We start from the raw sequence: 26,353 nt of genomic DNA on the forward strand, positions 1-26,353 counted from the left end.
AAAGTGAATCAGTTATACATATACGTATGTCCCCATATCTCTTCCCTCTTGCGTCTCCCTCCCTCCCACCCTCCCTATCCCACCGCTCTAGGTGGTCACAAAGCACTGAGCTGATCTCCCTGTGCTATGCAGCTGCTTCCCACTAGCTATCTATTTTACGTTTGGTAGTGTATATATGTCCATGCCACTCTCTCACTTTGTCCCAGCTTACCCTTCCCCCTCCCTCCCCATATCCTCAAGTCCATTCTCTAGTAGGTCTGCATCTTTATTCCCATCTTGCTCCTAGGTTCTTCTGGCCATTTTGTTTATTCCTTTTTTTTTTTTTTTGGATTCCATATATATGTGTTAGCATACAGTATCTGTTTTTCTCTTTCTGACTTACTTCACACTGTATGACAGTCTCTAGGTCCATCCACCTCAGTACAAATAACTCACTTCTGCTCCTTTTTTTTTTATCCCCCAGCTTTATTGAGGTATAATCGACAAAATCGTAAGATACTCAAAGGGTACAACGTGATGATTTGATAATTCCCAGGGGTTAATGAACACATTGATCACCTCACATATTTACCTTTTGTGTGTGTGTGAGAACATTTATATATATTTTTTTCAAAAGTTAATCTAATTTATTCTTTTATTCTGTGTGGTTAATTAACCAAGTTAATATACGGTGAGTTCATTTTTTTCTATTTGTTTTAATTTTTTTTTTCTGCTTTATAACAAATTTAATCAGTTATACATATACATATGTTCCCATATCCCCTCCCTTTTGCGTCTCCCTCCCACCCCTCCAGGCGGTCACAAAGCACAGAGCTGATCTCCCTGTGCTATGCGGCTGCTTCCCACTAGCTATCTACCTTACGTTTGGTAGTGTATAGGTGTCCATGCCGCTCTTTCGCTTTGCCACAGCTTACCCTTCCCCGTCCCCATATCCTCAAGTCCATTCTCTAGTAGGTCTGTGTCTTTATTCCTGTCTTACCCCTATGTTCTTCATGACATTTTTTTTCTTAAATTCCGTATATATGTGTCAGCATACGGTATTTGTCTTTCTCTTTCTGACTTACTTCACTCTGTATGACAGACTCTAGGTCTATCCACCTCATTACAAATAGCTCAATTTCGTTTCTTTTTATGGCTGAGTAATATTCCATTGTATATATGTGCCACATCTTCTATATCCATTCATCCGATGATGGACACTTAGGTTGTTTCCATCTCCGGGCTATTGTAAATAGGGCTGCTATGAACATTTTGGTACATGACTCGTTTTGAATTATGGTTTTCTCAGGGTATATGCCCAGTAGTGGGATTGCTGGGTCATATGGTAGTTCTATTTGTAGTTTTTTAAGGAACCTCCATACCGTTTTCCATAGTGGCTGTACCAATTCACATTCCCACCAGCAGTGCAAGAGTGTTCCCTTTTCTCCACACCCTCTCCAGCATTTTTTGTTTCTAGATTTTTTGATGATGGCCATCCTGACTGGTGTGAGATGATATCTCATTGTAGTTTTGATTTGCATTTCTCTAATGAGTAAAGATGTTGGGCATCCTTTCATGTGTTTGTTGGCAGTCTGTATATCTTCTTTGGAGAAATGTCTATTTAGGTCTTCTGCCCATTTTTGGATTGGGTTGTTTGTTTTTTTGTTATTGAGCTGCATGAGCTGCTTATAAATTTTGGAGATTAATCCTTTGTCAGTTGCTTCATTTGCAAATATTTTCTCCCATTCTGAGGGTTGTCTTTTGGTCTTGTTTATGGTTTCCTTTGCTGTGCAAAAGCTTTGAAGTTTCATTAGGTCCCATGTGTTTATTTTTGTCTTTATTTCCATTTCTCTAGGAGGTGGGTCCAAAAGGATCTTGCTGTGATTTATGTCATAGAGTGTTCTGCCTATGTTTTCCTCTAAGAGTTTGATAGTGCCTGGCTTTACATTTAGGTCTTTAATCCATTTTAAGCTTATTTTTGTGTATGGTGTTAGGGAGTGATCTAATCTCATACTTTTACATGTCCCTGTCCGGTTTTCCCAGCACCACTTATTGAAGAGACTGTCCTTTCTCCACTGTACATTCCTGCCTCCTTTATCAAAGATAAGGTGACCATATGTGCATGGGTTTATCTCTGGACTTTCTATCCTGTTCCATTGATCTATCTTTCTGTTTTTGTGCCAGTACCATACTGTCTTGATTACTGTAGCTTTGTAGTATAGTCTGAAGTCAGGGAGCCTGATTCCTCCAGCTCCATTTTTCGTTCTCAAGATTGCTTTGGCTATTCGGGGTCTTTTGTGTTTCCATACAAAAAAAAATTGTGAAATTTTTTGTTCTAGTTCTGTGAAAAATGCCAGTGGTAGTTTGATAGGGATTGCATTGAATCTGTAGATTGCTTTGGGTAGTAGAGTCATTTTCACAATGTTGATTCTTCCAATCCAAGAACATGGTACATCTCTCCTTCTATTTGTATCATCTTTAATTTCTTTCATCAGTGTCTTATAATTTTCTGCATACAGGTCTTTTGTCTCCTTAGGTAAGTTTATTCCTAGATATTTTATTCTTCTTGTTGCAATGGTAAATGGGAGTGTTTCCTTGATTTCACTTTCAGATTTTTCATCATTAGTATATAGGAATGCCAGAGATTTCTGTGCATTAATTTTGTATCCTGCTACTTTACCAAATTCATTGATTAGCTCTAGTAGTTTTCTGGTAGCATCTTTAGGATTCTCTATGTATAGTATCATGTCATCTGCAAAGAGTGACAGCTTTACTTCTTCTTTTCCGATTTGGATTCCTTTTATTTCCTTTTCTTCTCTGATTGCTGTGGCTAAAACTTTCAAAACTATGTTGAATAAGAGTGGTGAGAGTGGGCAACCTTGTCTTGTTCCTCATCTTAGTGGAAATGGTTTCAGTTTTTCACCATTGAGGACGATGCTGGCTGTGGGTTTGTCATATATGGCCTTTATTACGTTGAGGAAAGTTCCCTCTATGCCTACGTTCTGCAGGGTTTTTATCATAAATGGGTGTTGAATTTTGTCGAAAGCTTTCTCTGCATCTATTGAGATGATCATATGGTTTTTCTCCTTCAATTTGTTAATATGGTGTATCACGTTGATTGATTTGCATATATTGAAGAATCCTTGCATTCCTGGAATAAACCCCACTTGATCATGGTGTATGAACCTTTGAATGTGCTGTTGGATTCTGTTTGCTAGTATTTTGTTGAGGATTTTTGCATCTATGTTCATCTGTGATATTGGCCTGTAGTTTTCTTTCTTTGTGACATCCTTGTCTGGTTTTGGTATCAAGGTGATGGTGGCCTCGTAGAATGAGTTTGGGAGTGTTCCCCCCTCTGCTATATTTTGGAAGAGTTGGAGAAGGATAGGTGTTAGCTCTTCTCTAAATGCTTGATAGAATTCGCCTGTGAAGCCATCTGGTCCTGGGCTTTTGTTTGTTGGAAGATTTTTTATCACAGTTTCAATTTCAGTGCTTGTGATTGGTCTGTTCACATTTTCTATTTCTTCCTGATTCAGTCTTGGCAGGTTGTGCATTTCTAAGAATTTGTCCATTTCTTCCAGGTTGTCCATTTTATTGGCATAGAGTTGCTTGTAGTAATCTCATGATCTTTTGTATTTCTGCAGTGTCAGTTGTTACTTCTCCGTTTTCATTTCTAATTCTATTGATTTGAGTCTTCTCCCTTTTTTTCTGGATGAGTCTGGCTAATGGTTTATCAATTTTGTTTATCTTCTCAAAGAACCAGCTTTTAGTTTTATTGATCTTTGCCATCGTTTCCTTCATTTCTTTTTCATTTATTTCTGATCTGATTTTTATGATTTCTTTCCTTCTGCTAACTTTGGGATGTTTTTGTTCTTCTTTCTCTAATTGCTTTAGGTGCAAGGTTAGGTTGTTTATTCGAGATGTTTCCTGTTTCTTAAGGTAGGATTGTATTGCTATAAACTTCCCTCTTAGAACTGCTTTTGCTGCATCCCATAGGTTTTGGGTCGTCGTGTCTCCATTGTTATTTGTTTCTAGGTATTTTTTAATTTCCTTTTTGATTTCTTCAGTGATCACTTCGTTATTAAGTAGTGTATTGTTTAGCCTCCATGTGTTTGTATTTTTTACAGCTCTTTTCCTGTAATTGATATCTAGTCTCATAGCATTGTGGTCAGAAAAGATACTTGATACAATTTCATTTTTCTTAAATTTACCAAGGCTTGATTTGTGACCCAAGATATGATCTATCCTGGAGAATGCTCCATGAGCACTTGAGAAAAATGTGTATTCTGTTGTTTTTGGATGGAATGTCCTATAAATATCAATTAAGTCCATCTTGTTTAATGTATCATTTAAAGCTTGTGTTTCCTTATTTATTTTCATTTTGGATGATCTGTCCATTGGTGAAAGTGGGGTGTTAAAGTCCCCTACTATGATTGTGTTACTGTCGATTTCTCCTTTTATGGCTGTTAGTATTTGCCTTATGTATTGAGGTGCTCCTATGTTGGGTGCATAAATATTTACAATTGTTATATCTTCTTCTTGAATCGATCCCTTGATCATTATGTAGTGTCCTTCTTTGTCTCTTCTAGTAGTCTTTATTTTAAAGTCTATTTTGTCTGATATGAGAATTGCTACTGCAGCTTTCTTTTGGTTTCCATTTGCATGGAATATCTTTTTCCATCCCCTCACTTTCAGTCTGTATGTGTCTCTAGGTCTGAAGTGGGTCTCTTGTAGACAGCATATATATGGGTCTTGTTTTTGTATCCATTCAGCCACTCTGTGTCTTTTGGTGGGAGCATTTAGTCCATTTACATTTAAGGTAATTATCGATATGTATGTTCCTATTCCCATTTTCTTAATTGTTTTGGGTTCGTTATTGTAGGTCTTTTCCTTCTGTTGTGTTTCTTGCCTAGAGAAGTTCCTTTAGCATTTGTTGTAAAGCTGGTTTGGTGGTGCTGAACTCTCTCAGGTTTTGCTTGTCTGTAAAGGTTTTAATTTCTCCATCAAATCTGAATGAGATCCTTGCTGGGTAGAGTAATCTTGGTTGCAGGTTTTTCTCCTTCATCACTTTAATTATGTCCTGCCACTCCCTTCTGGCTTGTAGAGTTTCTGCTGAGAGATCAGCTGTTATCCTGATGGGGATTCCCTTGTGTGTTATTTGTTGTTTTTCCCTTGCTGCTTTTAATATGATTTCTTTGTGTTTAATTTTTGACAGTTTGATTAATATGTGTCTTGGCGTATTTCTCCTTGGATTTATTCTGTATGGGACTCTCTGTGCCTCCTGGACTTGATTAACTATTTCCTTTCCCATATTAGGGAAGTTTTCAACTATAATCTCTTCAAATATTTTCTCAGTCCCTTTCTTTTTCTCTTCTTCTTCTGGGACCCCTATAATTCGCATGTTGGTGTGTTTAACGTTGTCCCAGAGGTCTCTGAGACTGTCCTCTGTTCTTTTCATTCTTTTTTCTTTATTTTGCTCTGCATCAGTTATTTCCACTATTTTATCTTCCACCTCACTTATCCGTTCTTCTGCCTCAGTTATTCTGCTATAGATCCCATCTAGAGTATTTTTCATTTCATTTATTGTATTTTTAATCGATGCTTGATTCATCTTTAGTTCTTCTAGGTCCTTGTTAACTGTTTCTTGCATTTTGTCTATTCTATTTCCAAGATTTTGGATCTTGGAAATAGAATCTTGGATCATCTTTACTATCATTATTCTGAATTCTTTTTCAGGTACACTGCCTATTACCTCTTCATTTGTGAGGTCTGGTGGGTTTTTATCTTGCTCCTTCTCCTGCTGTGTGTTTTTCTGTCTTCTCATTTTGCTTATGTTACTGTGTTTGGGGTCTCCTTTTTGCAGGCTGCAGGTTCGTAGTTCCCGTTGTTTTTGGTGTCTGTCCCCAGTGGCTAAGGTTGCTTTAGTGGGTTGTGTAGGCTTCCTGGTGGAGGGGACTAGTGCCTGTGTTCTGGTGGATGAGGCTGGATCTTGTGTTTCTGGTGGGCACATCCATGTCTGGTGGTGTGTTTTGGAGTATCTGCGGACTTTTTATGATTTTAGGCAGCCCCTCTGCTAATGGGTGGCGTTGTGTTCCTGTCTTGCTAGTTGTTTGGCATAGGGTGTCCAGCACTGTAGCTTGCTGGTCGTTGAGTGAGGCTGGGTGCTGGTGTTGAGATGGAGATCTCTGGAAGATTTTCGCCGTTTGATATTATGTGGAGCTGGGAGGTCTCTTGTGGACCAGTGTCCTGAAGTTGGCTCTCCCACCTCAGAGGCACAGCACTGACTCCTGGCTCCTCAATGTGGGATGATTTGTTGTCTATTCATGTACTCCACAGATGCAGGGTACATCAAGTTGATTGTGGAGCTTTAATCCGCTGCTTCTGAGGCTGCTGGGAGAGATTTCCCTTTCTCTTCTTTGTTCTCACAGCTCCCAGGTCTCAGCTTTGGATTTGGCCCCGCCTCTGCGTGTAGGTCGCCGGAGGGCGTCTGTTCTTCGCTCAGACAGGACAGGGTTAAAGGAGCAGCCACTTCAGGGACTCTGGCTCACTCAGGCCGGGGGGGAGGGAGGGGCACGGAGTGCGGGGCGAGCCTGCAGCAGCAGAGGCCGGCGTGATGTTGCACCAGCCCAAGGCGTGCCGTGCGTTCTCCCAGGGAAGCCGTCCCTGGATCCCGGGACCCCGGCAGTGTCGGGCTGCACAGGATCCCCGGAAAGGGGGCGTGGACAGTGACCTGCGCTCGCACACGGGCCTCTTGGCGGCGGCAGCAGCAGCCCCAGCGTCCCACGCCCGTATCTGGGCTCCGCGCTTTCAGCCGCGGCTCGTGCCCGTCTGTGGAGCTCTTTTAAGCAGCGCTCTTAATCCCCTCTCCTCGCGCACCAGGAAACCAAGAGGGAAGAAAAAGTCTCTTGCCTCTTCGGCAGCTCCAGAGTTTTCCCGGACTCCCTCCCGGCTAGCTGTGGCACATTAGCCCCCTTCAGGCTGAGTTCTCGCCGCCAGCCCCAGTCCTCTCCCTGCGCTCTGACCGAAGCCCGAGCCTCAGCTTCCAGCGCCGCCCGCCCCGGCGGGCAAGCAGACAAGCCTCTCGGGCTGGTGAGTGCCGGTCGGCACCGATCCTCTGTGCGGGAATCTCTCTGCTTTGCCCTACCCAGGTACGTGGGGAGTTTCTTGCATTTTGGGAGGTCTGAGGTCTTCTGCCAGCGTTCAGTAGGTGTTCTGTAGGAGTTGTTCCACGTGTAGCTGTATTTCTGGTGTGTCTGTGGGGAGGAAGGTGATCTCCGCGTCTTACTCTTCCACCATCTGTGAGAACATTTGAGTTCTGCTCCTTTTTATGACTGAGTAATATTCCATTGTATATATGTGCCACATCTTCTTTATCCATTCATCTGTTGATGGACACTTAGGTTGCTTCCATGTCCTCGCTATTGTAAATAGAGCTGCATTGAGCATTTTGGTACATGACTCTTTTTGAATTATGGTTTTCTCAGGGTATATGCCCAGTAGTGGGATTACTGGGTCGTATGGTAGTTCTATTTTTAGTTTTATAAGGAACTTCCATACCGTTCTCCATAGTGGCTGTACCAATTCACATTCCCACCAACAGTGCAAGAGGGTCCCCTTTTACCCACACCCTCTCCAGCATTTATTGTTTGTAGATTTTTTGATGATGGCCATTCTGACTGGTGTGAGATAATATCTCATTGTAGTTTTGATTTGCATTTCTGTAATGATTAATGATGCTGAGCATTCTTTCATGTGTCTGTTGGCAATCTGTATATCTTCTTTGGAGAAATGTCTATTTAGGTCTTCTGCCCATTTTTGGATTGGGTTGTTTGTTTTTTTGATGTTGAGCTCCATGAATTGCTTGTATGTTTTGGAGATTAATCCTTTGTCAGTTGCTTCATTTGCAAATATTTTCTCCCATCCTGAGGGTTGTCTTTTCGTCTTGTTTATGGTTTCCTTTGCTGTGCAAAAGCTTTTAAGTTTCATTAGGTCCCATTTGTTTATTTTTGTTTTGATTTCCATTTCTCTAGGAGGTGGGTCAAAAAGGATCTTGCTGTGATTCATGTCATAGAGTGTTCTGCCTATGTTTTCCTCTAAGAGTTTGATGGTGTCTGGCCTTACATTTCGGTCTTTAATCCATTTTGAGTTTATTTTTGTGTAAGGTGTTAGGGAGTGTTCTAATCATATGGTTTTTCTCCTTCAATTTGTTAATATGGTGTATCACGTTGATTGATTTGCGTATATTGAAGAATCCTTGCATTCTTAGGATAAACCCCACTTGATCATAGTGTATGATCCTTTCAATGAGCTGTTGGATTCTGTTTGCTAGTATTTTGTTGAGGATTTTTGTATCTATGTTCATCAGTGATATTGGCCTGTAGTTTTCTTTCTTTGTGACATCCTTGTCTGGTTTTGGTATCAGAGTGATGTTGGCCTTGTAGAATGAGTTTGGGAGTGTTCCTCCCTCTGCTATATTTTGGAAGAGTTGGAGAAGGATAGGTGTTAGCTCTTCTCTAAATGTTTGATAGAATTCACCTGTGAAGCCATCTGATCCTGGGCTTTTGTTTGTTGGAAGATTTTTAATCACAGTTTCAATTTCAGTGCTTGTGATTGGTCTGTTCATATTTTCTATTTCTTCCTGGTTTAGTCTCAGAAGGTTGTGCATTTCTAAGAATTTGTCCATTTCTTCCAGGTTGTCCATTTTATTGGCATGTAGTTGCTGGTAGTAATCTCTCATGATCCTTTGTATTTCTGCAGTGTCAGTTGTTATTTATCCTTTTTCATTTCTAATTCTATTGATTTGAGTCTTCTCCCTTTTTTTTCTTGATAAGTCTGGCTAATGGTTTATCAATTTTGTTTCTCCTCAGAGAACCAGCTTTTAGTTTTATTGATCTTTGCTATCATTTCCTTCATTTCTTTTTCATTTATTTCTGATCTGATCTTTATGATTTCTTTCCTTCTGCTAACTTTGGGTGTTTTTTGTTCTTCTTTCTCTAATCGCTTTAGGTGTAAGGTTAGGTTGTTTATTTGAGATGTTTCTTGTTTCGTAAGGTAGGCTTGTATAGCTATAAACTTCCCTCTTAGAACTGCTTTTGCTGCATCCCATAGGTTTTGGGTCATTGTGTTTTCATTGTCATTTGTTTCTAGGTATTTTTTGATTTCCTCTTTGATTTCTTCAGTGCTCTCTTGGTTATTAAGTAGTGTGTTGTTTAGCCTCCATGTGTTTGTACTTCTTACAGATTTTTTCCTGTAATTGATATCTAGTCTCATAACGTTGTGGTCAGAAAAGATACTTGTTACAATTTCAATTTCCTTAAATTTACCAAGGCTTGATTTGTGACCCAAGATATGATCTATCCTGGAGGATGTTCCATGAGCACTTGAGGAGAATGTGTATTCTGTTGTTTTTGGATGGAATGTCCTATAAATATCAATTAAGTCCATCTTGTTTAATGTATCATTTAAAGCTTCTGTTTCCTTATTTATTTTCATTTTGGCTGATATGTCCATTGGTGAAAGTGGGGTGTTAAAGTCCCCTACTATGATTGTGTTACTGTCGATTTCGCCTTTCATGACTGTTAGTATTTGCCTTATGTATTGAGGTGCTCCTATGTTGGGTGCATAAATATTTATAATTGTTATATCTTCTTCTTGGATTGATCCCTTGATCATTATGTAGTGTCCTTCTTTGTCTCTTGTAATAGCCTTTATTTTAAAGTCTATTTTGTCTGATATGAGAATTGCTACTCCAGCTTTCTTTTGATTTCCATTTGCATGGAATATCTTTTTCCATCCCCTCACTTTCAGTCTGTATGTGTCCCTAGGTCTGAAGTGGGTCTCTTGTAGACAGCATATATACAGGTCTTGTTTTTGTATCCATTCAGCCAGTCTCTGTCTTTTGGTTGGAGGATTTAATCCATTTACATTTAAGGTAATTATCGATATTTATGTTCCTATTACCATTTTCGTAATTGTTTTGGGTTTATTATTGTAGGTCTTTTCCTTCTCTTGTGTTTCCTGCCTAGAGAAGTTCCTTTAGCGTTTGTTGTAAAGCTGGATTGGTGGTGCTGAATTCGCTTAGCTTTTGCTTGTCTCTAAAGCTTTTAATTTCTCCGTCAAATCTGAATGAGATCCTTGCTGGGTAGAGTAATCTTGGTTTTAGGTTTTTCCCTTTCATCACTTTAAATATGTCCTGCCACTCCCTTCTGGATTGCAGAGTTTCTGCTGAAAGATCAGCTGTTAGCCTTATGGGGATTCCCTTATGTGTTATTTTTTGTTTTTCCCGTGCTGCTTTTAATATTTGTTCTTTGTATTTAATTTTTGATAGTTTGATTAATACGTGTCTTGGTGTGTTTCTCCTTGGATTTATCCTGTATGGGACTCTCTGTGCTCTCTGGACTTGATTAACTATTTCCTTTCCCATATTAGGGAAGTTTTCAATGATAATCCCTTCAAATATTTTCTCAGTCCCTTTCTTTTTCTCTTCTTCTTCTGGGACCCCTATAATTCGAATGTTGGTGCCTTTAATGCTGTCCCAGAGGTCTCTGAGACTGTCCTCAATTCTTTTCATTCTTTTTTCTTTATTCTGCTCTTCAGTAGTTATTTCCACTATTTTATCTTCCAGGTCACTTATCCGTTCTTCTGCCTCAGTTATTCTGCTACTGATCCCCTCTAGAGAATTTTTTATTTCATTTATTGGGTTGTTCATCACTTTGTTTGCTCTTTAGTTCTTCTAGGTCCTTGCTAAACGTTTCATGTATTTTCTCCATTCTATTTACAAGATTTTGGATCATCTTTACTATCATTATTCTGAATTGTTTTTCAGGTAGACTGCCTATTTCCTCTTTATTTGTTAGGTCTGGTGGGTTTTTGCCTTGCTCCTTCATCTGCTGTGTGTTTCTCTGTCTTCTCATTTTGCTTAACTTACTATGCTTGGGGTCTCCTTTTCACAGACTGCAGGTTCGTAGTTCCCGTTGTTTTTGGTGTCTCTCCCCAGTGGCTACAGTTGGTTCCATAGGTTGTGTAGGCTTCCTGGTGGAGGGGACTAATGCCTGTGTTCTGGTGGATGAGGCTGGATCTTGTGTTTCTGGTGGGCACATCCATGTCTGGTGGTGTGTTTTGGGGTGTCTGTGGCCTTATGATTTTAGGCAGCCTCTGTGCTAATGGATGGGGTTGTGTTACTGTATTACTAGTTGTTTGGTATAGGGTGTGCTTGCACTGTAGCTTGCTGGTCGTTGAGTGGAGCTGGGTCTTGGCATTGAGATGGAGATCTTTGGGAGATTTTTGCCATTTGATATTATGTGGAGCTGGGAGGTCTCTTGCGAACTAGTGCCCTGAACTGGCTCTCCCTTCTCAGTGGCATAGCCCTGACGCCTGGCTGGAGCACCAAGAGTCTGTGCCCCACATGGCTCAGAATAAAATGGAGGAAAAAGAAGAAAGAAGAAGATAAAATAAAATAATGTAAAATAAAATAAAGTTATTAATATAAAAAATAATTATGAAGAAAAAAAATTTTTAAGTTAAAAAAAAAAGGACAGACAGAACCCTAGGACAAATGGTAAAAGCAAAGCTGTACAGACAAAATCACACAGAGAAGCATACACATATACACTCACTAAAAGAGAAAAAGGGATATATATATATCTATATATCTATCTATATAGATAGATATATAGATAGATAGATAGATATAGATATAGATATAGTTGCTCCCAAAGTCCACCTCCTCAATTTGGGATGATGCGTTTTCTATTCAGGTGTTCCACAGATGCAGGGTACATCAGGTTGATTGTGGAGATTTAATCCTCTGCTCCTGAGGCTGCTGGGAGAAATTTCCCTTTCTCTCCTTTGTTTGCACAGCTCCTGGGATTCAGCTTTGGATTTGGCCCTGCCTCTGCGTGTAGGTCACCGGAGGGCATCTATTCTTCACTCAGACAGGATAGGGTTAAAGGAGCTGCTGATTCGGGGGCTCTGGCTCACTCAGGCTGGGGGGAGGGAGGAGTATGGATGTGAGGCAAGCCTGCGGCGGCAGAGGCCAGCGTGATGTTGCACTAGCCTGAGGTGCGCCGGGCGTTCTCCCGGAAAAGTTGTCCCTGGATCACAGGACCTTGGCAATGGCGAGCTGCACAGGCTCCTGGTAGGGGAGGTGCGGGTAGTGACCTGTGCTTGCTCACAGGTTTCTTGGTGGCGGCAGCAGCGGCCTTAGCGTCTCATGCCCGCCTCAGGGGTCCGCGCTGATAGCCGCGGCTCGCGCCCGTCTCTGTAGCTCCTTTAAGGGGTGCTCTTAATCCCCTCTCCTCGCGCACCAGGAAACAAAGATGCAAGAAGAAGTCTCTTGCGTCTTCGGCAGGTCCAGACTTTTCCCCGGACTCACTCCCGGCTAGCTGTGGAGCACTAGCCCCTTCAAGCTGTGTTCACACAGCCAACCACAGTCCTCTCCCTGGGATCCGACCTCCAAAGCGTGAGCCTCAGCTCCCAGCCCCCACCCGCGCCGGCGGGTGAGCAGACAAGCCTCTCGGGCTGGTGAGTGCTGGTTGGCACCGATCCTCTGTGTGGGAATCTCTCTCCTTTGCCCTCGGCACCCCTGTTGCTGCACTCTCCTCTGTGGCTCCGAAGCTCCCCCCTCTGCCACCCGTAGTCTCCGTCCGCCAAGGGGCCTCCTAGTATGTAGAAACCTTTCCTCCTTCACAGCTCCCTCTCACTGGTGCAGGTCCCGTCCCTATTCTTTTGTCTCTTTTGTTTCTTTTTTCTTTTGCCCTACCCATGTACGTGGGGAGTTTCTTGCCTTTTGGGAGGTCTGAGGTCTTCTGCCAGTGTTTAGTAGGTGCTCGGTAGGTGTTGTTCCACATGTAGATGTATTTCTGATATATCTGTGGGGAGGAAGGTGATCTCCACGTCTTACTCTTCCACCACCTTGAAGCTCCTCCTCATATATATGATTTTTAAATATTTTCTCCCATTCTGTGGGCTGTCCACTTTCTTGATCATGTCCTTCGTAGCAAAAAAAAGTTTTTAATTTTGATGTGGTCCAATTTATTTTTGTTGTTGTTGTAGCTTATGTTTTGGTGTCATATCTAAGAAACCGTCTCCTAATCCAAAGCATGAAGATTTATGGCTACATTTTCTTCCAGGAGCTTTATTGTTTTAGCTCTTAAGTTTAGGTCTCTGATAAATTTTGACTTAATTTTTTGTATATGTTGTAGGCTAGGAATCCAAGTTCTTTCTTTTGGATGTGGCTATTCAGTTGTCCTGCAGCATTTGCTGAGGAGATTATTCTTTCCCCATTGAATGGTCTTGGCACCTTTGCAGAAAATCAGTTGACATAGATACATGGATTTATCTCCAGACTTTCAACTCTCTTTCATCAATCTATGTGTCTATGCTATGCGAGTACCACACTCTCATGATGATTACAGTTTCGTAGTAAGTTTTGAAACTGAGAAGTCTGAGCCCTCCCACTTTGTTCTTTCTCTAGATTGTTCTGGCTATACTGGGTCCTTTATATTTCCATATGAATTTTAGGATCAGCTTGTCAATTTCTGCAAAGAAGCTGGGATTTTGAAAGGGATTGTGTTGAATCTGTAGATCAAGTGTAGACATTATGAGGTCTCTAAAATTATTACATCTTTTCAAACTAGAAATAAAAAGGCCACTGAAGTATCCTACAGATTTTAATTTATACCAAAGTGAATACCAAATTCTAATAACACACGTACAGAAAAATTTCTTTGGGATCCTTTTTCCTAAGTGTAAAGGGGCCTTGAACTGAAAAAGTGAGAAAACCACTGTGGTTTATCCCCAGCGGTGATGGGTCCATTTCTTGCTGTGACCTCACAGTGCCCCACTGTGATGTACTTCACAAAAACTGTATAAAAGAGCCCAGCTGGGCCAAGGTTTTTGGTCCTTAAGAGCCCAGGAAGCTGCTTTTGGTGACCTGACGGCCTTGGACCCACAGTTAGCTTGTTTTTTCCTTGTTTCTGCAATTTTGTGGATTTTTTTCCTCTTTTCTCTAGCCTTTTTTATTTTTCTCATTTTTATTTCTTCTTTGCCTTTTTCTCCTTTTTCTTTATTTTTTCTCTCTTTATCATTTCTTTCAGTTTTAAATTTTTTCTTCTTTAGCACTGCTAGTTAGTGCTGTCATTCAGTGTAGTTAGCAGGCCACCATGATGGAGGGCCTCACAGCCAACTCCGCTGACAAGGAGGCTCATATTGATGAGTACGAGATCCTCCACACCATTGGTGAAGGCAGCTTCGCTAAAGTGAAGCTGGCCCGGCACATTCTGACCGGGACACAGGTGGCTGTGAAGATCATTAAGAAAGGTCGGCAGAGCTGCTCAACTTCCCAGGCAGTTTACCGGGAAGTGTGCTGTATGAAGGCTCTGGATCACCCCAATATTGTAAAACTGCTGGGGGTGATTGACACGGAGGAGACAATGTTCCTCGTGATGGAGTACCTCAGTGGGGGGGACATGTTCAGCTACCTAGTGAACCATGGCCGTATGACAGAGGCGGAGGCCCGACGCCCGTTCCAGCAGCTGGTCTCCGCCCTGCAGCACTGCCACCAGAGGGGCATCGTGCACAGGGACCTGAAGCTACCGAACCTCCTCTTGGATGCCAACATGAATATAAAACTGACAGACTTTGGCCTCAGCAACAAGTGTGATGAGAGTGGCATACTGGACACGATCTGCGGCACAGTCCCGTATGCTGCCCCGGAACTGTTGCGGGGGCAGAGCTACAGCGGCCCTGCGTTGGACGTGTGGAGCCTGGGTGTAGTTCTCTACAGCATGGTAACTGCGTGCCGGCCCTTTGTGGGAGAAGACGTCCGGGAGATGCGGGAGCAAATCCTACGAGGGCAATACCCCATCCCACCTTACCTGTCTTTGGAGATAAGGGCTCTATTACAAAAAATGATTGCCCTCAACCCCCGTGACAGAGGCACCTTATCTGACGTCATGAGGCATCCATGGGTGAACATGGGCCAGAAGGAGCCACTCCAGCCACCCTGTGAAGAGGACCCGGAGGTGACCACGGTGAGGACTCTGGGCTGGACTTGCGACCAGATCCAAGACCCAGGAACAGGCAGTGTGAGCTCCATGAAACCAATGGTGGGGTCCTCCATCATAACTGTGAGGCCCTTCTCTTCCGGGGACCTCAGTGGCAGTGAACTTGAGGCTTCTTTAAGCCCCGAGTTGTCCACCCTGAAAGCCAGATGGCTCTACCAGGGAGAAAATGGGCAGCTGCAGGAAGACCAGCAGGCAGGGCAGAAGACCAGTGAGCCTGCCTGTCCCCCACCCAGCCTGGAGTCGAGGACTGCCACCCCCAGCCCAGCCGACCAGTGTGGCCCTGGGACATCCCCGTCCACCAGCAGCAGGATTGGAGCCCCAGAGGGAACCAGCTGCCCCCCGGGTGTGTCCAACACTGGAAGGTCCTCCCACGCTGGGCAGCCTGAGAGTATGTCCTCATCCACTCCCTCTGGCCACAGACAGAAAAAGCAAGGGGTGGCTAGGAGAATCTGCAACTTCATATCTAAACACCTTTGTTGCAAGCTGAGGCGTCGTCATAAAGTGAAACCGCCTGAACCCCATGGATGACCCGAGGCAGGAAGGTCAGGCTGCCACGCGCCCTGGGACCCGGTCCAGTTGAAGATGACTCTGTTCTCTGCACGGCCTTCAGAAACATCGTATCCAAGACCCTGGCCAGCTCAGAGGATGGTCCGGAGCAGCCCGGGCCACCGAAAGAGAGGCCACCGTGGCTGCAGGTCCACCCCTCAACCCCCACCTGGGTGAAACTTCAGACTTCAGAGACTGGACTGTCATTCCTGGGGCACGTCTCCCCTCCCCCACTCTTCTGTCTTCCGTGTTGGTGGGGGAGGGGGAGAGTTCTTGTTCCAAGAACTCCTTGGTTCTTCCAATTCTAGTTAATAAACTTGATGCTCTAGAGAGATGTATCACACTCTGCTTTGCATCGTCCCTGCACAGACTTGGGGCTGTGCATTTTCCAGTTAGACAAGTGTGTAGCCATGTAGTGCTTGGAGTTAATCAGAACCACTAGAGGGGAAGTGACCTAAGAGAATTAACACAATGACTCCCAGCAGCAACAACTGCTGCACTGCGGGGCAGACGTGCAGAAAGTGTCGAATCCCTTCCTGCACTAACATCCCCAAACATTTTCAGAAGGGCCGAGGGGAACTTTGGATCCCTGTGGCCTGTGTTAATTACATCAGAGAGGCTCATAAAAGGATAAGAAGGTCCCGTGAACCAGCCTGTGCGCAGTGTGGTAAGGTCCCCGTGCAGCTGAGTTTCATGACTGTCACGCAGCAGTTGGGCTCCCCTCTTCCCCTGTGCGAAGGGGCCCTGATGCATGGGTTTATTTTATTTTTCTGGTGTGACCATTTGAAAAGTCTTCATTGAATTTGTTACAATATTCCTTCTGTTTTATGTTTTGGTATTTTTGGCCGCGAGGCACGTGGGATCTTGGTCCCCGACAAGGGATCCAACCCGCACCCCCTGCACTGGAAGGCGAGGTCCACCACTGGACCGCCAGGGAAGTCTCCTTTTTAATTTCATTGTTTTGATGCATGGGTTGGACCACGGGGACTGGATGATTATACTAAATGATCATACTAGCAAAACACTAGATTTGTCGGCATTCCCTGGTTCCCTGGTTCAATAAGCCCTTGAACACACGGGTGAGTGGAGCAGGGTCTTCTTCCCAGAGGCCTCTCTCTGGGGGCACATGCTCTCGGAGGCATCACCTGCACAGTCCCATTGGCTCTCGTGCGCTTACAGGCCACTTGCTGACTGCGGAATCCTTCACCGCAAGACACAGAGCACTCTGACCACGTGCCCGTGAACCACCTAAGAACAAATACTCCAGGAGCGTATTAGTAAGGACGGGTAGGACAGATCCTACAGGAAGTGCCTTCCAGAGGAAAAATCGATCCTAACATGATGACTGTTTCAGGGCCCTCACACGTCTCTCTGGGAATGGGCAGCAGCACAGATAACTCCCAGCCATACGCTCAGATTTTCTTTTACTCAGAGAAGCAACAGAATCACCACGTAGACAACCAACATAGGGGTGGGATAGAGCCGTCTTCAAGTATGTAAGGAGCCATGACTTGTGTGGCTTCAAAGAGTAGAGCTAGGGCAAAATTAGGCGGAAACTTCAAAAAGGTGCATTTCGGGCTTCCCTGGTGGCGCAGTGGTTGAGAGTCCGCCTGCCGATGCAGGGGACATGGGTTTGTGCCCCGGTCCGGAAAGATCCCACATGCCCCGGAGCGGCTGGGCCCGTGAGCCATGGTCGCTGAGCCTGCGCGTCCAGAGCCCGTGCTCCACAACGGGAGAGGCCACAGCAGTGAGAGGCCCGCGTACCGCAAAAAAAAAAAAAAAAAAGGTGCATTTCAACTCACTGAAACCAAAGGGAAGAAAATATTGCTAAATCACCTATGTGCTCTTTGTGCTCTGAGACATTTGCATGTTTTCTAATGTAATTGTCATCTTGTTCCCATTCTTGCAATGAAGACAGCGATGTCCACAGGGTTAAATAGCTATGGTCACATAACTAACATGCCAACAGAGCTGGGACTGCTTCTAGATTTACCTGACCCTAAAGTTCATAATGATTATAGGAGACTGAACTAGGACCTGGACACCTTGGAGATACTGAGTGCGCTGTCACTCAAGATGTTCGAGCTGCCACCAGGATGCTGCAGAGTAGGGGTTCCTAACCTGAGCCCCATGGTTCTCCAAGGGAACCACGGACTTGCATGGGAAAAGGATTACATCCTCGTTGTCACTAAGCTCTAACGGCAATTGAGTATTGCCTTCAATTGTAAAAATGCAGGCCACAACGTATATCAGTAGTAGCAATACCTGTGATTTTGTTACCAATAGAAATCACAGCTGTTTTCACATGCCATGAAAATCGTGGCAGGCATCCAGAACAGCAGTTACATTCATCACCATTTCAAAATCAGTTGTACTAGCAGATCCTATAATTTAGTGTGTTGATAGAGAAGCAAAGTTACGACTACATCACACATTGAAAACTACTTCAGGAACTGTACTTCCATATAATTAATTGGCTTCCTTTGTAATCAAGTATGTTTTATTTTTATAGATTTAAAACCCTTGTTTGAGAAGGGAGCCATAGGCTTCTCTAGACTACGGAGGGATCCGTGGCACTGAAATGTGAAGGACCCCTGATGTAGAGGGATCTAGGGTTAGATGATCTCTACCGTTTCTTCTAGGTATGAAAGTGTATGACTCTGTTTTCTCTAGGAGTGGCTAAAGGCTTGAGAGTACTTAATAAACAAGGATAAAATTCCCAATGTGAATTCTCACTTTGTGCGAACCAAGAATTGACATAAAGCAGATTTCTTGGATCAAGTTCCTCCTAGTTATTCTAGCATCAGTTTGCTGCCTCCTGAGGGACAGATGACTCTTGCACAAGCTCTTCCTTTGAAGGATAGGAGGAGCTCACGCCAGAGTCAAGGTGCCTACGGCACTGGAAGACAGGTCAAGGTGACTACGGTATCCACGGCTCTTCTGAGAACGTGTTCCGAGGCATCTCTTTTGTTTCACGGTGTGAGCATACCTCCCACCTCTCCTCCAATGCACAGATCATGGATCCGGGGTGGGCATTTGCACAGGGCAGTGAGCTGTACAACATTCTGTACACTTCCGCTTCCTCCTCAGTAAAATGAGGTTGATAATAGTGTCTACCTCACAGGTTTGTGCTCAGTAAGTGCTACTACTGTTTGGGTTTTGTCTTGGTTTGATTTTTTGTTGTTGTTTTTACTATGGGTTTTGGCATTGTGAGCTGAAATGTTGCCTGCCATATCAGTAAACAAAGGATGTTGCAGCCATCAAGCCATCATATTATGGCCGCCCTAATGGTGCACCACCCCAAGGAGACTCAGGATGAGAAAGCACAGGACACTGGCCCCAGATAGTGGAGGTGCACATCAAAGGAATGATTTCAGTAAACCCAGACACTTGCATCTTCCCATACAGACAAAAGCGCTAAATTCCTTAACTTGAGATAGCTGATTTTCTTTAATTAACAGTCATCTTTTGATGTTCCAACTACCTTGTCTTTTGTTGCAAAAACTCCTATATATCGTGGCTCCCCAATCCCCTCCTTGCCACTTCAGAACAGTTTCTCAGCATTATCTGCGATGCTATGTCCCAAGCTTGAAGTCCTCAGAATGTCTGTCAGATGAAACAGACCTCTCGACTTTTCGATTGTGCAGTGTTTTCCGTCCACAGCATCACTGGTCAGTTATCTGCTAGGGGCTATGCTATTCAATCATTCATTCATTCATTTAACAAATATTTTTAGAGTGTGCAGTGGGGCAATCACTGTGCTGAGTAATGGGGATTACTTGTTAAACACACCAGCTGTGGATTTGCTCTCATAGAACTGATGGTCCAGTACGTGGGCAAGACAGGCAGATTGTGGTAAGAGCTGTGCAGAAGAATGATACGGAAATTGAAAAACATACAGCACAGGGTCTGGTTTAGTTTGGGGCCTAGAAGGTTTCCCTGAAAATAGATGAATAGGAATAACTAAGTGAAAAGAGAGGAAGCAGTATGTACAAAGGCCCTGAGTCAGGAGACAGAACGGTCTATCGAAGGTACGGAAAAGTCTATTGTGGATGGAGATCCAATAACCAGGCTGGGAGACACAGCAATGAGGCAGAAGGGCAGCCTGAGACCCAAGCACGGAGGGACTTTTATTTTTTCACTCACGTATTTAGTCAGGCAGCAAATAGGTACTGGGCACTTACTATATGCAAGGCATTATTTTAGACATTGGGGGACAAAGTGAACAAGACAGACACAGTCCCTATGCCAGGAATTTTGACCTTTCTCCTAACGACAATGGGAAGGCATGGAAGGGTTTTCTTTTTTTTTTTTTTTTTTTTAACATCTTTCTTAGAGTGTAACTGCTTTAAAATGTTGTGTTAGTTTCTGCTCTATAAGGAATTGAATCAGGTCTACGTACACATATATCCCCGTTATCTCCTCCCTCTTGCGTTTCCCTCCCACCCTCCCTATCCCACCCCTCTAGGTGGTCACAAAGCACTGAGCTGATCTCCCTGTGCTATGCGGCTGCTTCACACTAGATATCTATTTTACATTTGGTAGTGTATCTATGTCCATGCCACTCTCTCACTTTGTCCCAGCTTACTGTTCCCCCTCCCCGTGTCCTCAAGTCCATTCTCTAAGTCTGCGTCTTTATTCCTAACCTGCCCCTAGGTTCTTCAGATCCATTTTTTTCTTTTTTCTTTTTAGATTCCGTAAATATGTGTTACCATACGGTATTTATCTGGTATAATAAGGTCAAACCAAGAAAATATATTGCAGATAACGAAAGCCAGGCTTCTCGCTGTCATAGAAAGAAGTTTACAAACAAGAAAAAGGTATAGACTGTAATAACGTCCCTATGTGCTGGACTGGCATTCAAGGTTTCAGTATGAATGCATAGATACAGGAAAAAAATTGTGTGTGTGTGTTTGTGCACATGCACGTGCGTGCACACACATTCAAGGATTAGTGTATATGCAATCAACCTTTTAACCCTCCCAATGACCAAAGCTAGAATGCTTTGAGCAACAAAATAATGATAGTGTTGGATTTCAACCCTTAAATATATATCTATATATAGATATAGATATCTATATCTACAACTATATCTAGATATATAGATATATACGCATCCCGTGGAGTCCATGTGGATATACATAAAGTGAATAAATGGGGAAGAAGGAACAACTCTTCCCTTCCAAAGAATTCCAATTAGTAAAAGTAGACGGAATGAAGAAAGTAGAAGGTCACAATTAGAACATCTTCGTGATAATTGTTGTAGGCACAGTCCACAGTGGATGCTAAAATTAAGGGGCAATACTTTAAGAAACAGTGGAATATTTGCGCAGTGTCAAAGTATTGTCTCTGAAATAAGCATGTATTAATTAGAAAGAGAAAAATAGTAACTTAATAGACAAGAAACATGGCAGAAACTACCAGAACCAAGGATCAAGTCACTGGTAAAAGGACTTATTGACATATTGTTCCCCCTGATAGTATGCGTTAAGAAGGGCAAGAATGCATAACCTCACTCTCATCTTGAGAAAACACTAGATAACCCCAGATTGAGGGCCATTCGATAAAACCTCTAGCCAGTGTCATGGTCAAAAGTGTCAAGGTCATGAAAGACAAGAAGAAATTGAGGAAGCATCCCTGATTGGAGGAGGCTAGAGAGGCAAGGCAACAAAACACAATGTGGGATCCTGGATTAGAACTCGGGCAGAATAAAGGGCAATAGTGGAAAAATGGTAAAATCCCAAAATGTTGACATGTAAAAGACAGAATATTTGGGATTTCATCACACTGTATATGAGAGTGGACCCAAGCCTTACATTAGTAAGGCTTACATTACTCCTCATCCTAACTGTACCTTCCAGCCTAACGCTAATTCGCTTTGGATTTACTGACAAATCAGTTCACATTAAAACAGTTATTTACTGTAAACAGTTCTTTTCAGCTATCATGTTTCATAGCTAGATTACTTTCTCATAATTTTTCCAAAATAAAATTCCTTAGGGATACTATCTTATGCATAAATTCGGTCTAACAAGGCTTTGGCTTTTCTGTTTGTGTGCAAGAGAATAGTGCTGAGAAAAGTCTCATTCACAGCTCTTAAAAGAACGCTTTGAATATACTTCAAAATCAGTAGAAGAGGTTAACCTTCCGTCTCCTTTAATTTCCAAGATGCCTCATTTGGTCACAGGTCGATTTCCGTAGTTGTGAAAATGGCAGCCATGTTTACTCAGTGTTTTCTTCCCTAAGTTCTCTAAGAGCGAGGACAAGATGCCATTCCCCCAGGATGCCTGGATCAGTCAGGGTCACAAGCCTGTCCAGAGTGATTGTCTCCTTTTCACGTTTAGTAAGGGTCCATAAAAATGCCATTAGAGCCAACATCTTAAGAACTACTGGCCAGAGCTTCTCAAATGTAAATGCCTTATACACCTGTTGCAACCCTAAAACTGAGAGAAGTCATCAGTTGCCGTGTTTGCCAAGCCCTCAGGATGTCGTACTCTGTACTAGTCTATAAATCACAGGAAGAGGCAGCTCGTGACAATGCACAGGTGATCTTGGTGATTTCCTGATTAGAAGGACAGAACGGGGTCCCAAGTGCACTGGCGCACCTGCTACGGTATTTTATGTTAGTCCTGGAACGTACCATTTACAAGAGCTGGAATTAAAAAACCGGCCATGGGGAAATGACAGTACCCAATTTTAATAGTGGTGATTTTGCATTGACTTCTGTCTGATTGTAGAACCTAGAGGGTTTTTTGTAAAGAAATATATGTTTTTGTGCCAGCTACATGGGGAAGAGAGCTTTTACATTTTGCTTCATCTTCACAGCGGCATTAGGACTCCCCTGCAAAGTTTTATCCTTCTTGACCCGATTGACAGCACCTTTGTTTGTAGAGGTCTAGCGAACACAAATTAAGATGCTTTACAAACGTACAGTGGTGAGTTGCGTCTGTGCAGCCTCCTGCAAAAAAAAAAAAAAAAAATCCATTGAACACATAGCTCATTAGAGATCTAGTTACAAAAAGAAGTGCATGATTTTATGAAAAGCGGAAACTGAGATCACAGAGGGAAGTGAAGAAGCTAGGCTTGGGTTAGGGCCACTGCTTGGCACTGGAGTCAGAAGTGCCCTGGACTCCCTTCTTAGCTGGGCCAAGTGGCTTCTCGATGCCCTCAGGGGACGTCACAGCCCTTCAGGCCACCTGCTCCTCCCAGTGCTGACAGCGGCACTAGCTTCTGGGGTGTCATGAACCCCAGGGAAAACTTACCAAAGCAATGGACCTCCCCCTAGAAAAATATATATGATTACATTTCCCACATAACTTCAGGGCATTTACACACCTGTCCAATCCCATCCAAGGAAGCCTTGTCTGTGGGGCTGAAATTCCAAGACAGAAAGAGGCTGCGGAGAGGCTCCCAGTGCTCGTTAGTAGGCCACCGACCACCCTACTCAGTCAACTATTCTTTTCTCTACAGGACACCAAGTTGCACCCACATCAAAGCAGCTACTCTCCTGATGTCCCAAGACACCACATCCGTTCAGACTGGCCCTGCGGACGAGACCCTGACAAGGTTGGCTCCATGCGGTCTGGTTTGCACAAGGCTTCGGGGTGGTCGCAGTACTATCACAGGAAGGCCCCAGGTAGTGCCGCCAGGAAGAGGGTTTCTCTCCCGGCTCGCAGCGTCTCTCAGCCACCGTCTTGCAGCTCCTCGTGTGGACACCGTCCACCTTCCGAGACTGGAAGCCCTGACCACAGGCTGATGTACCAGGGCCTCCAAGGGCCTGTGTGCCAACATGCATCACAAGCCCCCCGACGAGCGGTTCCTCCAAAAGGTGGGTCTGAAATGAGAAAAACAAACAAAAAGGTGGACAGTGGGAGAAAGTGGGGTGTCACTTCTTGCTGGGATCAAGCCTTTTACTGTACTGTACTTTCAGTATAGCAAAGGCTTGACAGTTATGACCTTATTCAACAGGAAACTCATCTGAATTGTTCCTGGCTGACTAAGCAAAGTGGTGGAGGAATCACAACCTCAATAGAGGCAAGCAAACCACGTGTTTCCATGAGCCTCCGGCACCACATCAAGGCACGCACCTCAAAAGACACAGTCTCCTGATGAGCTGGAGCAGATCGATTTAGGCAAGGAAGAGAAGAATGACACATTTGTTAACAAACTGTAAGCTCCGTTTATATAAGCACTTGAAATATATTCTGGTATGAGTATGAATTTGTTTGTGAGCAATGTTCTCCACTAAGAGGAGCGCTCTAGTTTACATTTAGGACACACTGGGCTTCCCTGGTGGCGCAGTGGTTGAGAGTCCGCCTGCCGATGCAGGGGACACGGGTTCGTGCCCCGGACCGGGAAGATCCCTCATGCCGCGGAGAGGCTGGGCCCGTGAGCCATGGCCGCTGGGCCTGCGCGTCCGGAGCCTGTGCTCCGCAGCGGGAGAGGCCACGGCAGTGAGAGGCCCGTGTACCGCAAAAACAAGAGTATTTGGTATAATACATACTATTGAGGATGGCACCATGAGAAATCATAATTTAGTAGGAACTGTCCATTATGAGAGGTGGTATAGAGGACAGATGATGCCACTTTCAGGCGGTCATAGTCACTACTGAGGTGGCAGAGGTTGTGTGCTGCCCTAGGGCGGGGCCGGTACCTCCTGTCATCACAGCCGGACTCAGAACGGTTGGGGTGTTGACAAATTATATGCTGCTGCTGCTGCTGCTGCATCCTCACAGCGCGACCCAGGCAACGTCCAGGACACTGGAACAAAAGCACAGTGCAGTATAAACAACATCGTGAGCTCATGCATGCTGGGGTTCCAAAACCATGTGCTGCAGCGGCACTGCTGAGGACTAGCTACGGGGGATCAGCTGTCCCCGAGGGAAGTTAAGGAGGATGGAAGCCCAGCTCTAAGGGCCAGACAGCCCTCCTTCAGAGCCAGAAGTTTCCTTTCCTCCTCTTTTCCCCCAGAAACTTAGACCACCTCTGGGCAGAAGGGGAAAGCACAGGGCCAATCTGTAATTGACCAGTCTTAGGTTCAGAAATAACTATGCTTAAAACCATAAGCCGTGGGCAAGTTTGGGTTTTCCTGCTCAGAGCAAAAATGAAGGCTATGTGTTGAGGTGAGTTCAATTACGGAAAAAAAATATTTTGACATGCAGTTCTTAAATTTTTCTGTACTCATGACACCTATTAATTTTTCCTGTGATTTGTTTTATGCTTGAAAAGGTCTTTCCCGTCCTGATAGTTCTAGTCCAGTTTAATTACTTTTACACTGAGCACTTGAATCAAGTCAGAATTTATTCTGAGGTACGCTGTGAGTTTGGGCTCTCATTTTACTTGTTTTTCTTACATTAGTTGACCAGTTTCCCTCATACAATCTTTTTTTTTTCGTAACAACATTATTGTGATATAACTCACATACTGTACAAGTCACTGTTTAACAGATACAACTTAATGGTTTTTAGAGTTGTGCAACCATCACCACAATCAATTTTAAGACTTTATCACCATCCCCAAAAGAAACCCTTTACCCTTTAGCATCTACTCCCAATTCCTCTCCTGGCCTCTCCCCCTCAGGTCTAGATAACTGTTCAGCTACCTTTTTCTCTAGAGACTTACCTACTGTAGACACTTCATATAAGTAGAATCATACAATATGTGGTCTTTTGTGTCTGCCTTCCCTCCCTGACCATAATGTCTTTAAGGTTCATCACCTTGTAATACATATTAGTACTTTATTCTTTTGAATGGCCAGATGATATTCCATTGTACAAATACACCACGTTTATCTATCTGTCAGGTATTTCCAATTTTTGGAGTTGTATTATGGGTTTGATTTGAGTTATTCCCAGTTTTTGGTTCTTATAAATAATGCTGCTGTGAACATTCATGTACAGGTTTTTGTGTGAACCTGTTTTCGTTTCTCTTCGGTACATACCTAGGAGTAGAATTACTGGGTCATATGGTAACCCATACATTTAACGTTTTGAAGAACTGTCAGACTGTTTTCCAAAGTGGCTAGACCATTTTACATTCCCGCTTGCAAAGTACTAAGGTTCCAATTTCTCCATGTCCTCATCAACACTTACTACTATCTCTCTTTGTGATTAACATTTCCCTAATGAGTAATGATGCTAAGTATCTTTTCCTGTTCTTATTGGCCATTTGTAAGTCTTTATTGGAGAAATGTCTATTCAGATCCTTTTCAATATTTTAATTAGTTTATTTGTGTTTTTATTATTGAGTTTGAGTGTTCTTTATATATTTTAGGAACAAGTTCCCTTTCATATATATGATTTTTTTAACATTTTTATTGGAGTATAATAGCTTTACAATGGTGTGTTGGTTTCTGCTTTGTAACAAAGTGAATCAGTTATACATATACATATGTCCCCATATCTCTTCCCTCTTGCGTCTCCCTCCCTCCCACCCTCCCTATCCCACCGCTCTAGGTGGTCACAAAGCACTGAGCTGATCTCCCTGTGCTATGCAGCTGCTTCCCACTAGCTATCTATTTTACGTTTGGTAGTGTATATATGTCCATGCCACTCTCTCACTTTGTCTCAGCTTACCCTTCCCCCTCCCTCCCCATATCCTCAAGTCCATTCTCTAGTAGGTCTGCATCTTTATTCCCATCTTGCTCCTAGGTTCTTCTGGCCATTTTGTTTATTCCTTTTTTTTTTTTTTTTGGATTCCATATATATGTGTTAGCATACAGTATCTGTTTTTCTCTTTCTGACTTACTTCACACTGTATGACAG

The 26,353-nt window shown here is 43.4% G+C and overlaps 1 protein-coding gene across 3 annotated transcripts in view; it reads left to right on the plus strand.

Annotated features, from left to right (window-relative positions):
• Positions 1-26,353, plus strand: part of LOC309797910 (uncharacterized protein) — a 78,694-nt gene that overhangs the window by 28,928 nt on the left and 23,413 nt on the right. For all 3 annotated transcript variants that reach the window (XM_082646293.1, XM_082646292.1, XM_082646291.1), the window contains 2 exons: positions 23,061-23,418; positions 23,559-23,759. In XM_082646293.1, the coding sequence (XP_082502419.1) occupies positions 23,061-23,418; positions 23,559-23,590 (390 nt within the window). In that variant the 3' untranslated portion in view covers positions 23,591-23,759. The remainder of the gene's footprint in view (positions 1-23,060; positions 23,419-23,558; positions 23,760-26,353) is intronic.

The sequence above is a fragment of the Mesoplodon mirus genome (assembly GCF_964341445.2).
Source record: "Mesoplodon mirus genome assembly, contig: HAP1_SCAFFOLD_1210, whole genome shotgun sequence".
Taxonomy (NCBI): Eukaryota; Metazoa; Chordata; class Mammalia; order Artiodactyla; family Ziphiidae; genus Mesoplodon; species Mesoplodon mirus.